Source organism: Lottia gigantea (assembly GCF_000327385.1).
Source record: "Lottia gigantea unplaced genomic scaffold LOTGIsca_126, whole genome shotgun sequence".
Classification (NCBI taxonomy): domain Eukaryota; kingdom Metazoa; phylum Mollusca; class Gastropoda; family Lottiidae; genus Lottia; species Lottia gigantea.
This window is the reverse complement of record NW_008707351.1, coordinates 341,959-360,682: the sequence shown is the minus strand read 5'-3', so window position 1 is coordinate 360,682 and position 18,724 is coordinate 341,959. Positions and strand designations below refer to the sequence as shown.

The following is an 18,724-nucleotide window of genomic DNA, read 5'->3' as shown; positions in this document are numbered from 1 at the left end:
TATTTTTTTCTTGCCTTGTTCGCACTGGATAACTTTGACTACTTCCTGTTTTTGTTCAGTGGTTTGTAGAGAAATAATTAAATCAACTTAGTAATTAGCAACTTTGAACGTCTTCTTTCTTTTATTTGACCAGGATCTTCATTGAATTCAAGGTTATAAAAGATTTTCTTGAACTATTGTTTCTTACTTTTTCTTTCAGATTATTTTGAAAGACTTGCTCTAAAATTTTATGTCAGACAAAAATGGAAGCTTCTTTAAAGGAACAGTGCAGAAAAGTAGGATTCATTCCTTTTAAAGTATGTTCAAACTTCATTGAAACTGGGATTATGACTTTGCTCTCCCCTCTTACATTCATTTACAGTAATGTTGTAAAATGAATTTTGGTTTTTACATTGATGTCTTTTTCATGTAATTGGTTAAAACTTTATCTCAAACATCCTGGTTATAAGATTCAGTTTTAACTCTGCTTTTCGACTTTATTAAAGATATTTCAAAATAAACCACGTGAATTCCTCAATAAGCTTTATTGAACATGAATAAGTCTGCTGGAGCCGTGGTGGCTCAGTGAGTTGGATGCTTGTGCACTAACCTGAAGGTCCAGGGTTCAGTCTCAGCATAGGTTAAGATAATACTTTTGGATTTTTCCACCCGATTTCCCCTTTTCATGATGCAGACTGGCGTGGGAAAATTGTCTCGCTTTTAACAATAAACTGAGGCCCTGTGTGCTACAGGCTGTGCACGCTAGAAATCCCTCTACAGTTGAAAATTGCAAAAAAAGTGTAGTGTAATGCCGCTGTTTCTGCAAAATTTCGATCATTGCACTTTGAATGGCATTACCCATCTTTATTAGTCTAATAAGGTGCAGAAGATCAAGTAGGACGTAAAACTCCATTCATTTCATATAATATGAGTCTTTCTTGCTAGTTATTCCAGTTGATGCTGATGAAAATGGGTACAGTTTGAAAGCCTCAATATGGTTGTCCTTTGCTAAAACTAGTAGTAAGTAGAAATGCTCCTCACTTGAGATATTTTCAAGAGCAATTCTGATAATTTTTAGTAGAAAAAAGAGAACCGTATAACTAAGTATTTGGTGTTCACAATTCTATTTCTGTAAAAAAATGTTACAGATTCAGATACTATAATCAAAAATACTTATATACACAATAATCTTATAATCTTTCTTATGTTTCAAAAATAGTCTAGCACTAGAACCATTCTTCTTTGTCTTGTTCTAATGAAAGAATAGAAAAGTTTGAAATCCTAAGACGTTCTTTGATATTTTCAGCACTTTTTGTCATGCAAGGCGATAATTTTCTTTATTTCCTTGTACAATTTGATTGGGATTTGGTGCATATGGTTTAACACTTGAAGTGTTTTCCTACTCGTTGAGCTGTCAATTAGAAAGAAACGGTTCTTTACCATATGTCAATCATTGTGAGTAAAATTAGGGAGTTGGTAGTGGGTATGAAATGTGTTAGAAGATGATAATATAGTGACTAGATTCAGGTGTGATATTGACAACTTAATCATACCTCTTGTTTAATTGAAGGTGTTGTAATCAGTCCAACTTAACGAGCCAGAATGAAAGTAGATTGTCCTTAATAAAAGAGAACATAACTTTTGACAATTGTTCGTTCGTTAGTTCTTTAAGACTAGGTCAACACTACTGCTATCATTATGGAATTTTTTTCTAACAAATTTCTTTGACTGTCTGATATTCCAACATATGGTGATGAATTTTCATGAAAAGATTTTTTTTTTTATTTTCCTGCAACAGTTTCTGAATAAATAAGAGAAGTCTGTTATTAAGAATGAAGAGTTGACAAGTTATAGATTTAGGATTTGTTCTCATGTCAACAAAATGGAACTGGTCGAAAATCTTTTTGTTTATGTTCCCTTGTTGGTGTAGCTGGATGACAATGTAATGGCATATTTGTAGGAAAAGCAGTCAGTCCTAAAGAAATATGCTTCATTGCATACTGCATGGTGTTGATTGATGAAGGAAATTAGAAATAGGAATAAAACTTTTGTTTTAATTCTCTTCTTAAGTATTTAGTTTCAGAACTGAATCCTGATATTGATTCTTTTGTGAGGTATTCTAATAAAAATCCACAAATCTTCATGTCTAAAAGCTATTCTTGATTATTCAAGATGGAATGACCAGGTGTAAGCGTAAAAAAATCGCACTTTAACTGCCAAGAGTGCATTTCTGTTTTCATTCATTAGATAGTTGAAAATTAAAAACCAACTGGTATTTCTTTACTTTTTTATCCCTACAAAGTATTAACAAATATTTGAAACTTATTTTAAGTGAAGTTAAATCTTAGAAATTTTACAGAAAATGGAAAACAGACAATCTAGAAAAAGGTTTTATTCAGGATTATAATGTAGTTTTGAAATTGGTGAAAAAAGGGTTGAAAAATCAATGTCAAACTGATTTCATATCTTACTGTCTAGTACTTAATATTGAGTCACGTTGTAACCACAAGTAATAAATAAAAACTAATGTGAATGTACCGAAATCCAGTCCACATAATTTTTTCTTCTCCATCCTTCTTATTAACTACACGGTATCAGATTGGTTGAATCTGACGCCAATTTTCTGCATGGTTGTTAAAATTGTGATGATTATCTGTTGGTTAAACAAGCCAATGATACCATATTTTACACCATATCGTTAATATCATATGTAATGGACCAAAAGTCATTTCAGCTATCAATCACAAAGTTGGCGAGATTAGCCGTGGAAATTTGATAAAAGCATAAATTGAAAGAGAAACTTCATCCATGTAGTTGAGAGAAGCTGATTAAATGAATAGAGATAATATTGCTACACTGCACTAGCAATCAACTACACTGTTATTTCCCCTCTTGATGCAAGTTTAATTACTATGGTAATATTAAACGCACATTCTACTAGGGTAGCCCAGATCAAAGAGATTAGCCATTTTGTATTTAATATTACTTTATCATGCAATTATAATATTCATTATGTGATTAGAGCTATTACACCTCAATTACTTTGTAATCTGAATAATGGTCACTGTTTTAAATGCTTAAACAAAAATATTTGATACATTCTCAGTGCGTTTTTACCAAAAAAAAAGTTAGGTTTTTTCTATTTAACAAGGTGGATTCTCTCAAATTTTGTAGATTAAAATCTGCGATAGTTTGAAATTTAAAACTATAGGCATGTCTTTGCAGCTGTCCTGGCAAATTGATCCCCTATATAACACAGTCCATTTTAAAGGTATATAACTCTCTAGATATCTTATTTGTCAGCTATCTGTATCACTTTTCAAAAGGAAAATTCTACATCTGGTTCATCTACAATTTGTGATCATAAATGCAAATGATGAGAAACTAAATTTTTCTTTTATTAACATTCTCTGAAGTAGATATTTAGGACATCCTGGAGCTATTCAGAAACCTTACATGTTCATTGCCACAAGAATTGATTAAATTGCAGACTAACAAAACCATACACCCTTAAAAGACTGTCAAGAACTGAAGGAATTGAAATGTCAGGTCATGTTTCTGATAATATTCAGTGTATTTAATTGGAAAAAAGCCAATTACTGGTCATGTAATGAGATAAATTTGATAAAATGATAAATATTTCAACCATCATGATAGGAAACATTCTCATACATTGTTCAAAAAATATTTCATAAAAGAAAGAAATAAAATTACTGGTTGAGATATGATTTGATGTCTTTGTGTTGTTACTAACATAAGATGTAACATGAATGAAAGAAGGAATATAGAAATGAAGCAATTATAAGAAACAATAGACATTGAAAATAAACCATTGTCCTGTTTTCTATATGTAGCTATTCAAGTCAATAGGGTGTATGTTTTGTGGTGGGTTCCGCTCTATCAGGCAGAACTACTTCTACAACTAGGTCTTCATATTTATAGTTTGTGATTCTGTAAAAGAAATAATTATTATTTTCATTAATTACTATTTCAACATTGTTCTATCTCTTTGTTCTCTCTACGCATTGTTTTTGACTTTTACAAGATGGACTATCTTTCTGCTTTTTTTTTCATTTCCAGTTTTATTTTTTAGTTCACTTTCAAAGAGTCACTTTTTTATGTTTCATTTTTATTTCAAAGATTCTGATGTCTTTGAAATCATATTATTTATTTAAAATTTTGATAAATGAGATTTAAAAGATATAATTAATTACCCTGAAGATTAAAAAAAATATTTAATTGTGAATTTTTTCTGAAGAATTTGTAACAATAATTAGTTTGAATTAAAGGGAATTTTAACTTTAAAAGTTGAAAATCCTTATGAAAAAAAAAGAATAAATTCAGCCTTTTAAGGTTAGCTGTATTAGAGTGACATTCTATTTTTGTGACTTGATTTGGTCAAACCTTTAAAAATGGTTCCTAGGCATTGACAATACTCCCTGAAAATGTAACAAGATTGAGTCCATAAAATATTAGTGAAACTATTTATCTTATGGGAGTAAAATTATAATGATACCAATTATTTTACAGGAGTAAAACTATTGTATAACAGAAGTAAAAGCATTACACATTGTATAAGAGAAACTATTGTTTAATACAGTAGTTGAACTGTTGTATAATACAGTAGTTGAACTATTGTATAATATAGAAGTTGAACCATTGGATAATATAGTAGTTGAACTATTGTATAATATAGTTGTATAAATATTGCATAATACAACATTTAAACTATTGTATACTTCAAGAGTGAAACTATTGTATATAACAATATTGAAATTATTGTATATTACAAGAGTGAGACTATTGTATAATTTACAGGAGTGAAACTATTGTATTCTATAAGAGTGAAATTATTGAATATTACAAGAGTGAAACTATTGTACATTACAATAGTGAAACTATTGTAAGATACACAATACAATTGTGTATTATAGTAGTGAAACTATTGTATAATACAGTAGTGAAACTGTTGTATAATGTAAGAGTGAAACTATTGTATATAACAAAGGAGAAACTATTGTGTAGTATAAAAATAATAATATTGTATATTATAAGAGTAAAACTATTATTACAGGAGAGAAACTATTATATATTACAGGAATGTAGTTAGAAGATGTACCAGTGTTACATTTAGTCAAGATGAGAAATATGTTATTATATCAGATAAGTCAGGCGATGTTTATAGATACATTATTGAACAGCAACCAGATGAACAGAGACCAACAGAACAGAAACAAGATGAACAGAGACTAAAGGAACAAAAACAAGATGAACAGAAACAATGCAGTGGAGAATTATTATTGGGACATTTATCAATGGTCTTAGATCTGGTTAGTGTATATTATACAGGGATGAAGTTGATCCTACAGTTATCTGTATCACTTTTCATAATGAAATTTCTTGGTATGTTAATTTAAAAAGAAAGGGTAAAAGGCGTAAGTGACAATAATCTATATATTCAAAATGTCATTAACATTCTTTTGTTCAGTAATTATCAGGAACACCAAAATGGTTTATCATGTATGAAATGGGGCTTGGCATTATAATCATTGTCATCAGTATTGCAAGGGGAAAATCATAACCTCTATGTCCTGATGTAAATGAAAACCATTTTGTTCTTGACTGAATCGGTTCACCAGACCAGATTCAATGTTATGAGAAGCATCCACTAACAGAAAGCTATTGGTAAAACATATATTGTACAAGTACGATGTTTTTACTTGCATTTTTTTCAGGTTTTGGTGAAGAATGATAAATATTTAGTAACTTGTGATAAAGATGAAAAAATTCGAATCAGTTGTTATCCTAATTCTTATAATATACATTCCTTTTGTTTAGGACATACACAGTAAGTTATTAATTTTATCCACCAAGCTCTTATAAAAAAAGGCAACAACTTCTGTTTCAGAGCAATAACTCTTCTATTAGGCAACATTAGCTATGTGGACTCTCCTAATAAACCCTGGCACAGCAGAGTATCAAGGATTATTAGAGTGAGCATAATGAGCATTCCATAACACTTATAGATGGAACTCCCAACACATTAAAGCTGAGAGGTTGAGTGACTGTTGATTTATTCCACCAACAGATTTGTTGGTTTTAAATGGGTCTATCAATGAACAATTTTAGCTCTGAAAATGATGTTGAGTTGACAAACCCAATCAAAGAGTGGTTTCAGGTATTGTGGAAGAGTTAGCATTGACTGTTTAATGCATGACTGAAGAGGAGATATATATATTGTCTTATGGAATTGTTATTATTTTGTAGATTTGTAAATAGTTTAATCTATGAAGAAGAGACTGAGTTATTGATATCAGGCTCAGGAGTAAGTAATAATACTAATTTTCATAATATTTTTTTGAAGAATAGTATTTTAATTTTAAGTGGAGTTAATAACAGGGTTAGAATCTTGCAACAAACAAATGGTTGTCAAGGGTTCTAATTTTAGTCAACAGGTGAAAGTCTGGTGACCTTGAATAAGTTATGTTTCCCCATTATTTCCTCATCCAGGATACCAGTTCAAGGCTTTTTGAAGAATTCTTGTTATTTTAAAATTGTAAAGTAATTGTATCTTGTAAAATTGTAGAGAAATTTTTACTGTAAAATTGTACTTAAATTTAGTATAGTATTTGTATAGTAATTACCATTGTACAACTGTTATTTTTTATTATTAACTGGTTGTGCAATAGTTGGTTATAAGTATATATTGTTATTACAGGATTGTACAATAAGATTATGGGATTACAATGGTCAACAACAGTATTGTCAACAATGTCAGTGTCAGATTTCAGATACAACAGTTACAACAAAAGATACACCGTATATAAAATGTATGAGTTATAGTCCAAAACATAAATTACTAGTTGTTGGTTTTGGAAAGTAAGTAATATGTAACTCATAATTCATTATTTAAATGTAGTCTTATTTTCAATTCAGATCTTACAATTCTTCAGCTCAAAGATTAGCATAAAGCTGAAAATTCATACTTTTGAAATTAGATATGGAATAAAATATTGGACTATATTATTTTTGTAAAATGGTTAATTATATGCAAACATGAAATCTGGAATGTATAATGGTGTCACCTATGTTGTAGTTAATTTCTCTTGTATTTTCAGTAATAAATCTATAGAGATCTACAGATTAAAAAGAGAAGACAAAGAACTAAGTCTAGAATTAGTACAGTGTATAGATATAGAGAAAGATTTATTAGATATAGTAGTTAATGATGATAAGTTATATATATTACAACCAATACAAGATAACTGTATACTAGTTTATAATATTATTGGTCATACAGGGCAACAGAAGGTTAGTACCATCTAACTTTTTTATTTTAAAGTTATATAATCGTTTACTTACACAGCTGATGGAGCTCAATTTTTTGCTATCTGTAACACTATTCAGAATGAAAATTAGATGTCTGGTTAGTCTACAGATACTAGTAAATTTATACGTTTGGAGGTGTCAGAATATTGGTTATATCTACACATTTATTAAAAAATGATAATGATTGCTTTCTGCAGGCTTAAAGGTATTGTAAAGAGGTTTTCTAAACTTGTTATGTGTGTCAGGGACAAATTGATGCTAGCAGTGTCCCAGGTACACATAAGTTTAGAAAACCTTTCTACATTCCCTTTAAGGGTGATTAATAAAAAAAAATGATGCTGTATGGAATTTTGAAATAATGTTTGAAATAAAATGAATTTTAATATTACTTTTCTTGTCCTTGTACCAAAAACTGCAGGCAGCATCATACAGTGTCCAACAGGTGTATTACTGTTAAAATAACTGTATTATTGATTGACTTTCAGTTGACATTGTGTACTGATGAAAAAACAACACCATTTTTTAACAAGCTGAACTCATTAAAGGAATTTTTCTCAGGTAAGCAAAATAATTATTTGGAATTCAAAAGGAAGATTTTCTCTTTTTTCACCAAAAGTGAAGACAGTAGGCTGCATTTGAAACAAATTGGTATCGTACTAATATGAGATACAAGTAATTACGTTAGGTAGTAGGTACTATTTTATTGTAGCTACTAGCTAACGTATCAATTATTACTAATATTACTCACATTATCACACAGTTCTATAATAAATCAACACCTTATTAGTCTGGAAAAAATATGAAGGTCATAGTAGATTAATACCAGAGCTCTGACATTTTCCACCTTATTTACCTCCTAGATAATGAAAGGAAATGTCAAGCTTCTTATATTTAGTCCAAACCATCTCAACTGGTACTCAATGGTAGGACATTGCAATTTATTTATTGAGATGCACAAAATTGTGAAAAAAATGGTTGAAGATAAACGTTCTGCTAGAATATAAGAAAAGATATGAAATAAGTATGGCCTACATGATACTACTTCAATAGTTTTCCCAGGCTGAAAGTCGTTCAAACCTAGAAGCTAAAGGCCTGAATGGCTACCTCAGCACCACAGACTCTGTTAGTGACTTTTAACCTGAATATAGTGCTGCTTCTTGATTTTTAATATATGTTGTGTTAATCCTGAATCTATAGTGTTCTTGGAAATCATTTTGAGACAGTCTTATAAGGTTTTAAGTCCAAAAATTTAAATCCAAATCACCTAAGTCTATTTCAGCAGTCAAACCATGAAAAAAACTTGAATGGTTAATCTAAACTAATCAAGACCACGGCTTGGTGTTTTCTTGATGTTTCCCTATGGAGTTCATGATACCCGAAGAAAAAGCAAATCAGTTACATACTAAACATTCCGAAGAAAAAAGGGAACCATAAGCCACATTGCTATGAGAAAAATGTTAATCTTAATTATTTTGAAGTGATATTCCAGCCATTTGATTGGCTGTTGAATAATACAAAACTAATAAATAACTTGTTTCTGTACACTATACAATATTAAACAGATTAAAAATAGAGCAAATTGTTTTTAACCTGGAAAAGTTTAATTTGATTGTCTGGTAATATTTGAAAAGATCTGCCTGGTGTAATTTGTAAAGTAGTTAAATATTTAGAGGCTGAGGTAATTTGGCAGAAAGTGAAAGTGTGGTCAGCCACAAGTCGTAAGGCTTTGAAAGTGCAGAAACAATTGAATTGTTAATAAGAAAAGACATTTAGTTCTCTTTAACAAGATCACAAGTTTCCAATAATTTGGTTACAAGTGGAAGATTTGACACTTAAGACTGTAGAATGAAACTTGTTTAACTTAACCCAAAAAATTCCTGTTGTTTTCTACTAGAGTTCTAAAATTTGAAATGGCTGTACTGTGCCAACCAGAATTCCCATAGCAACTGCATATTAAAGACTTGTGGAATTGCAGGAAAATATTTAGATATATAGAGTGCAAGGCTGTTAGAATATTCTTAATAAACAGTTTTCAATATATTGAATATGATGTTTCACATTTTCCTGTGGATGAATCCACTTACCATCCATGATCTGATGAAATCTTTTTTAAATCATGTTCAGTCCAATTGTATCAGAAATTGTCATAATTTAACCCAATCTGAAATACTAATAAAAAAGTATACTAACATACATAACACAAATATCCCAAAATTCCTCACATGTAGTCATTAAATCTTTTATTGGACAGGGTTTTGATTGGCTGAATATTCTTAATGAATTAAACACGTTATAGAAACCCAGTATTACAGGAAATACATGATTGCAAGTTGACCTTGTGTTCAAGGTGCTCAGGAAGGTACAGTGCTAAAAAAATGAATATCTAAAGGTTAAATATTTCATGGTGTTTGGTTGCTGCTCTGCCAGAAGTCCCAATTAAATGAGGCTGCCAGTGAGTGTATGTTACCTTCAGCAATCTATTCTTCCTGAAGTTCTATTTGTAAATTTTTTTGTCATTTCAGGTTGTCTTGATCTAGAATGTATCTACCCTAATTTAAGAAAATCAAGAACTGACAATATGGCGGAATACTTGCAACGTAAAGAAAAAAGAATACATGGTGAAAAATTAGAACCTCCAACGTATAACGAGAAAAAACCTAAACTTTCTTGATATTTGTCATAATATTTTTAAGTTGTACTGTGCTCACCATAATATACAATTTTGAATAAAAACTATTTTCATCTCTATTTTTGTGTAATGTTGGTAACATGAACTCTTTGATTGCTTGAAAGTCGGTAACTAATGACTTTGTATTTGTCAAAGTATACATTAATACATTTTACCTTGCTTGAAATTACTGGATTCATTCTACTAGCTGATATTGTACAGAAAACCCATGTTTATTAAAACAAACTAATGCGAAGGTCGCCCACGTAAATTATTAATCATTTCCGAAAATCCACGAATAATAGGTTTCCACGAAATTAGGTTACTTGACTGTATTTTACACTTGACACTCTTTCTGTATAGAATGTAATAGTTTGTCAAACAAAATCGTAACAAAACGTAACGTCAAATTCGTTACCATAACATTTGCGCGGCACCTTTGATTATTAATGCATCCCTGTTTCAATATTTATCGATGTTAATTTGCAATGATGACCTTAGTGCAACGAGGTAAATTGGTAGATGCATTTATGATCATAATGAAACCCGATACAACAGGTGTTGCCAATGTATCCCAAGCTTGACGTGTGCACACCTTGGTGTTTAGTCCAGTGTCAACAAGAGAACTGTCCCAGCTGTATTTTAAAAGTAGATAGTACTCGTTCACTAGAATTTATTCTTCTTTCTTTTTAAGTCCGAAGTTAATTCCGATTAGCTCGTTAACATAATATTGGAGTCGTTATTATTTACAGCGTTACTGATACAAGATGTTACCAATTTCAAACAGCAAAACAACAAACTTTGGGTCCGAAACTTGCCCAACCAGCCTCTGATAGAATCAGAATGAATGAATGAAAGTCCGATTAATTTGTGACTTTTTGACTCTCCAGAGTCAGAGTGTTTATTGCGTTTAAAGTATAAATTTACAATGACATCACTATCGTTAAAACCCTCATGCCAAATTTTTCACCTGACAGTTTCGACTGATAACTTGTTCTATAATTTACAGGAACTACAGTCATCGGACGAGAAATCGAAATAGCGCAAATGCAAGCAGCTATTCCTGCAAATAAACGGATATATATATTTATATATATTGGCGTTATAACCCATGATCAGCTTAACAGTACACTCGTCAACCTGTAATTAAACACTGTCACTCCAATTTTATGGTCAAGAAGATAAAATAATTTGTCCACGGTACGATGGAGTTCATGCGTAAAATATTAGGCGTTAATTCTTCAGTGAAAATGTCACCTACGATCGGCGACTCTCATTTAATTCCCCTAATTCTCTTGAATGACGTCTTTTAGATACCATCTGGTGCAGAAAGGACACGTGCCCAATGACATGGCTCGTGACAGAGCCGCAATGTTCTCAGGTAAACTTTAGAATATTGTTTGTTAAGTACCGTTATTGGCAACATACCTTAAATTTAATTCAATGGCATGAAAATTAATTTATTCTTCTAAAAGAATTCTTGAATTTATATTTTTATTGTCTTTATTGGGAATATCGGTAAATATTATATTATATTATATTATATTATATTATATTATATTATATTATATTATATTATATTATATATTTTAGAAAATTTTCAAACAATATCTAATTTTCAAACGATTTTAAATCATTATTAGAACAAAAGGTTATCAATGATTGATTTTATAATTCATTGTTTTAAATAAATTGATTACATTTTCTCTTCTTAACGAATTTTTAGTAATTTAATTCAAAATTGCAGACAAATTTGTCTTGCTTAAATCGAACATTTTGTTGTAATTTCAAAAATGTTCAAGCTAATGAAGAAAGGGTGTAATTTTATTTGAAAGAAACAAATAATGAATGTTATAATTAAGTTAATAATTGTAGTTAAATTATAGTGGTGAAAACTAACTGAGGAAATTAATTAGCCACAGAAAATTGATCAAGCGTTCGTCCTATTAACTCTTTTCACAGCAAATACAAGATAAGAGTTCGATTTTAACGATCCGATGTCTCACTTGACCTTATTGAGTGACGGAATGCCAACAATTAAATGTATTTTGGACTAAATTGACGTGTTGTTGACAACAGTATAAAAATAATGACCGACAATGATCATCTTTAGGTTTTTGTCCTTTCTTGAAAATCGTAAAGACAAAATTAAGATTTTTGAATTGAATTCATAATGCATAATTAATTGTCTCTGAAAGCTTTCTTGTAAAATTAAATCTATAAAATTTTAGAAATTGATAGAAATGGAGTTTTACACCCCACATTTTTAAATCTGATTGAGCTGATGAAAACGAACAAGGTCACTTGGTGCACAGTGAGAAAAATAAGTTTTATAAGTTATATATTTCATATAATATGATAGTTTTATTGAAGTCCATTATTTAATTACTTTTTCTTGTAAAAGTAGAAAAATTATCCCCCTTACGTCGAATTTACTACATAATAAACGCATTAATAACAAATATTCTTATATTCCCGTAATTTATATTCTGTATATTTGAAACATTTTCTTGTTCCTTACAATATTCCATCACAGCCTATTGTTATATTGTATTCTATTTTTCATCCTTTAGTATATTTTTTTTATATTACTATTTATTATATAATATGTTTTTTTTTCTGTTATATGATTCTATAACAATGTATTATTATTATATAAATTCTCTTTCGTAATATGGTGAGATATATCATATAAATTTATATTTATTATTTATAAAATATTATTATTATCTTATATTTTTTTAGATTATCTATAATATATTGTAACAAATTGTATCATATTTAATATAATATAATGTTATATTTTTTGTTGAATATATATTTCATTTTTATTTTTGAAAGAAATTTAATGAAATACAACACCATGGGCAATATCTTTCATAAAACTTAAAATAGAATATTTCTTTATTTTTCAAATTTCTTTTTGGATGAAAAATATCGACAAATAAACAGTATGGGGACAGGTCAATAAATAAAAACGAAAAGACGGTGGAATTTCGATTTTCAATAATAATATAAAGGCGAAGATGAAGAATATATTATATGAAGTACGGTAATTGATTAGGAATATCAATATATTAAACAATTATATACTTCTTCTTATTATTGACATCTTATAGTAATCAATTGCCATTGTTTCCTGACACTGTTTTTAATCAAATATAGGTTTGTCCTCAATATGTACCTCACAACTGATCAAAATGAACTGGGGAAGCCCGGGTCGATTCTGTGACTGATAGAATCGGGGAGCATCTGGAATTTCAATAACGGCGCTTGCCACTCAACACCGTTGGAGACTGTTCAAGAGACTGAATTTAGTTGCAATCTGCCCTAACATGTTGCTCTTGTACATCTTTCTAGAAGATGAAACGCATCACTTTGCCGACATGTCCTATAAGATGTTTTTTTTTTATGTAAGTTAACATCTTTTCAGCTTTCAAAAAGTGAAAAATAATAATCTTGTGCATAGCTTACATGGATTATGGAGGTTTGCTGAATGTTGAACAGCGCATTGATATGACGGTTAAAAACACAAACAACGTTTACTCATTCACATTTATTTACACGACGTTTCGATGATATTTTTCTAATAGTTTATTAAAATCATAACAGATTCCAATGATATATGAAATGCATTCATCATATTTTATGGTTTAATGTCATTGTATGCTTTTGAAGAGAAAAATAGCAGAATATAAAAGTGTAATTTTTATTAGGCCTACTATTGTCCGCTTTTGATTTTGATGAATTGCTGTTGTAGATTACGGCGGATTATCTAGGAATTAAATCGACGAAAACCAGATTAAATCTATTATATAATTCAAAATTTGTCATTTATTTTTTTATTGAATAAAAATCTGACAATGCTGTTGTGAGAACTGTTGGACCCCACCTTATGTTCTAGAATAATAGCTATTTCATGTTCTGCTTTGTTGATGTCAAGTTTTAAATCTTTTCAAAGCTTGTAATCAACTCCTCATAAACACTAATTTATCATCGAACATTTCCGATAGGAAGCGAATAAATCGGAAATTTTCTAAAGGCACAATGACGCTTGTATACGATTGCCTTTCAATAAAGGTTTACAACTTGAAGTCTAATTATCAGCTCCTTTCATTAATCAGTCTTAGAAAATATCAGCCTTAGAATTATTTTGACATTACCTGCGATTTGACGACACTTCAGCATTGTTTCCATGTAAAAGAGTAGGAATATAAAACAGGAGAAAATGGCAGTACGGCTCAAAGACAGGAAGTTCTTAACTATTCGCCCGGATACTTAAATTGGCACCGGCTTCCGTTTGTATAGAATATTAAAGTTATTTTCATATATTGTAATAAGTCTTAACTTTCAGATTTTCAGATATAAACAATATTTTAGTTAAAGTCTTTTTATCGACTTTCTCTCGGCTGACCTATTTATTTTTTTAAAATCGGACTAAGTAGCTTAAGGCCATGTAGGTTTACTTGGACCTTGAATATAGGCCATGTAAATAGTCTTCAGAAGTACTAGAACTGTACACGAACATTGCGTAAAAATACCCTAAATTTCGATTTGCCCTTTTTTTCATTCGTTAGGTTACTCTAATTTTTTACTATTCGGTCCTTAACCGTTCTAAAACTAAGGACAGGCTCTTGAAAAAGGTGAGTCGCCACTCGCCTAGATCAGGGCAGGGCTTAGGCTACCTATCCATTAATTATACTGGCCGACTTGAAGTTCCAATGGTAATTGTGATGTGATTGATATTAAAATTCAATTTCAATTTGTCCCTTTGAAGATTTCCTTACATCTTATAGATTCTTTAGTTATTGAAAGATGTTCTCTTTGATCTGTGGAACCAATTCTAAGAAATATTTGGTAATTTTAACATGTCCTAGGGGATGTTTAGAAGGTGTGTTGATATAGGTCATCATTATTCCAGACAGAACATTTTTCTGAACTAGTGTGTTTTCCTAAACCGACATTCTAGCGACAATTCCAGGACAAAAGGACATAAAATGAAGTTTAACACCCTATACATCCTTTTTCCGGGTAAAGACAAGACATAAAATGACATGCAGTGTTAATTGGGGAACATTTTGCCGATTTGCCATAAGATGGTCTTAACCAACGCTTTGCCGATTCCCAACGTTTAAGGATCTGTAACATGCATGCACAGCCTCTACAGATCTAATATACCTCCTCTCTAAAATATATAGTTAGTGATGGCATTAAAAAGTTGAGATGGTTTGTTCTCTGGTATGAAAATTAAGAAACAAAACTATAAGAGATAAATATGGGTATCAAATTAGGCTGGAGAGAAACACGCCATATTAGTGTTGGCCTGTTAGCAACTAATGAGGCAGTGTTTTACTGTAATCAAGAATAATTGAATTAACTTGAATCATTAACAAGACCAATCCGCTGTTAAATATCGCCTGCTGGATTTATCTCGGATGCTTCTGACCTCTTATACCAAGTTAACTGTGAGCTAGTCTGAAATTTTCTTTAAAGGGATTGTTAAGAGGTTTTCTAAAAATTTTATGTGTATCAATTTGAACCATTCCAATTTTCTTTCAAACGTCCGTGGTTCGACAAAAACTAAGTGTTTGATGTTACAAATCGCAAAATATGCTGTAAGGCCTTCATCGGCATAGGATTCTTATGTATCCATGTGATCTGTTAACGTGCACAGTCTGCTGCACACGGGGCCTTGGTTTAGGGTTCCATCCGAACTACTGTCATCATTTCAAAGGGAAACCGAGTTGAAAAATCCGAAGTTAGTATCTCGACCTATGCCAGGTGAACACCGATCATTCAGGACAGCGAGAAAGCGTCTGACTCAGCCACGTCGGATTCATTTTCGTGGAATGACAGGCAACTTGTTTCGTAACTATGCCTTAAATTCTACCTCTACATGACGTTGCCTGCAGGCTTGAGAGGGAGTGGCGCGCCCATGTGATTAAACATTAAAACTGTTTTGTAAATTGAATATATAGGTTTAAGAAATAAAAGACTCTGGGTGGACAATCGTTTTTTTTTTTATTGCACATAACTTTATATTTTGGTAATTAAAGGGAGATAAATCCAATATAATTAGATTATTCCTTGTGGGCCTACAGACAAAAAATAAGTTCTAATATCATTCAGGATGAGGGAATTTAAGATATTAATTGCTGTATAATATACCATTAATATCTATTTTCCAACCTTAAGTCTACTGGGCATAATTTGTCTTCATTATGGACCGCGGGTAGGTCTGTTACCTGTATCCAATCCTCTTGATAATGGCCTGGTAACTTAATCTGCATTCCAAAATATTTGCATAGATAAAAATAGTTTGTTTACTCTTATCCGATCAAAGGAAAAGGCTGGGAGAGATAAATAATGTTATACAGATGTATGATCCATGAAGCAGATTCAGTCATATGAATAAGAGTAAGTGTGGTTACGGTTACGAATTAAATGATATATGGGTACGTATTTGTGTGTTTTTGGAATGTTGGGTACAGAAAAGAAGTATCCCAGCATCCATTTCGCCACATATTTTCGAAGCCGGAAGTTGGTAAAGAAAATAACCGAAAGTAAAGTAAACAACCTTTAAATTTAAAGAAACCAAGTTAACCAAGGCTTGATAGTAACCAAGAAGTCCTCTTGATGCTTTACAAGGTGTGTTTTACAGATTTTGAATGTTTTAGATAAAAGAACTTCGATATTCATCCCCATGTGTTTAAATTTTAGCCTATATTATTTGGTAACTAACCAAGCTATTCTATTCATAGTCATACTGACTCACGAGATAGTGAGGTGCCCCATTTTCTCACCCCCTTATTTTATTGCCAATTATATCTATAAATTATAAATGAAAATGAATGCTGCCTGTCTGAATTTTTAATTTATCAGTATAGTAATCAATACTGACTCTCGGGTCACTGATTTCTGAATTGAAGTCCAATAATTTTCACATATCATGAACTGAAATATCAACTAAAAATTGCTACTGAGAGTTTTTGGTTGTTTTTGGGTTGATGAAAATGTCAACCACTGGAAAAGTTATTTTTCGTAAACATGATTTTACAGAGGGAACAATTCAGCTAAAATTTGGGAGTTTCTTTGAGAAAAGGTGTTGTGCTTTTTATTAAAAAGCTTATTGTATTTTTATCAAAAATGCAGTCTTTCGGAAAATGAACTGAACTAAGTCCTTGAAATGAATTAAGTTTTATGTCCTACTTTTCTTCACCTATGGGTTAATGAAGATTTTGCCAAGACCGCAGCATTAGTCATACAAAACTAATATGAATGAAGGCATGGTCTTGAATGAGAGCGCAGGTTATTGATAAAATAACTATAATTAATATGATTAAATAAAAGAAATTCTGTATGTAATGCAAACTACTTTGTCTTCTAATTATGTGTGTGAAGGTAATCTTCTATGAATATAAGGTCTGTAGACAATCTTTTATTAGGTACCTAGAGAAATTTCTATAAGGTGTGAAAGTAATCATCTATAACGATGACATCATTATAACGTGACGTATGATGTCAACAAAGCCGCCATCATTGCTTGATAGAAAGTCTTGGGAAATTAGGTCAAAGCTGTCATTTTATTCCTTATGACGCATAGAATATCCAGGAAAAATAAAAATAAAACATAAGAGTTGTTAAGTTGGTACAAAACATCCCTTTCTGTGTTTGAAACAATTGTCGTAATTTATTTAAAGAATTCCAGAATATTCACTCCGAACTACCCCCATTGACTGCGATCTAGTAGTCAACAAACATGGCGGCCCCCATGATCCGTCATCTTTTTTCTCACTTTTTTTTTACTACCTGTGAGGCATAAATTTTCTGAAACGAATTGATGTATATGTATGTGTTACCATTATAGCCGTCATACTAATGCATACGGTTCTTACATGGAAATAACTCCAACAAACAAAGTCAAATTTCTTTAAAACACGTAACATTTCAGCAAAGCCTTAAAATCACATTTAAAGAATTAAGCCTTTTTAAGAAATTTGCATTCATAAGTCGATGTAGACATTCAACATGGCTGTGAACTACATTCGTGTGTGTTATTTCCATGTAAATACAACATGTAGCATTAGTCTATTCGTTTCTTGATTTCAAACTGTAATGTACTTAGCCTGTAACACATTGGTCGTTGATTTATTGTCTCATTCAAACGACTATAGACGCTTTTCCAATCTCAGTCTCTCAGACCTGCATCAATGACAAAAGATGTCATCTTGACCTATTCAGGGATTGAACCCTGGTCTTTCAGGTTAGCGAACAGACACAGAGAGAATATAACAGTTTTGAAGTAAAGAAAAATATATGAAAACATTGATTTACTGACTTAGTGTAAGGCGATTAATAGTTGTCATCATAATGCGCTTAAAAATGTAATTCTAGATATTGTCCCAAAAAAACCCCCAGACTTTTGATTTTAGATGAGCTAAGGTCTGTATTATTCAAAATTTAGTTTATTTTATTTGTTATTTACCAAAACAGAGAAGAAGAAGTAACAAGCGATCTATCTTTGACTTACCAGTAGCAAAACACAGAACTAAAATGATGCACTTCCCTTGTTTTTGTCCACATATTACTATCTGTTATTCAGTTTGTTTGTACTTGTTAAATTTGTGGCTTCCTTGACAACCTGGACCTGGGAGTAAAATTCAAGTTCATTGACATGTGATTAGACTTGATCTATTGATTACCTATTATAACCTATTATTTATACTGATTAATTATTCACATTAACCT

General features: G+C 30.9%; 1 protein-coding gene across 1 annotated transcript; it reads left to right on the top strand.

Moving 5' to 3' along the window:
• Nucleotides 1-532: 532 nt before the first annotated feature.
• LOTGIDRAFT_172070 (hypothetical protein) lies at nucleotides 533-9,979 on the top strand (the record flags this gene model as incomplete). The annotated part of the gene is made up of 8 exons (XM_009048653.1): nucleotides 533-564; nucleotides 5,078-5,309; nucleotides 5,715-5,827; nucleotides 6,247-6,304; nucleotides 6,698-6,858; nucleotides 7,098-7,290; nucleotides 7,794-7,866; nucleotides 9,831-9,979. The coding sequence occupies 8 exons, from the start codon at nucleotides 533-535 to the stop codon at nucleotides 9,977-9,979; spliced, it is 1,011 nt and encodes a 336-aa protein (XP_009046901.1).
• Nucleotides 9,980-18,724: the final 8,745 nt, after the last annotated feature.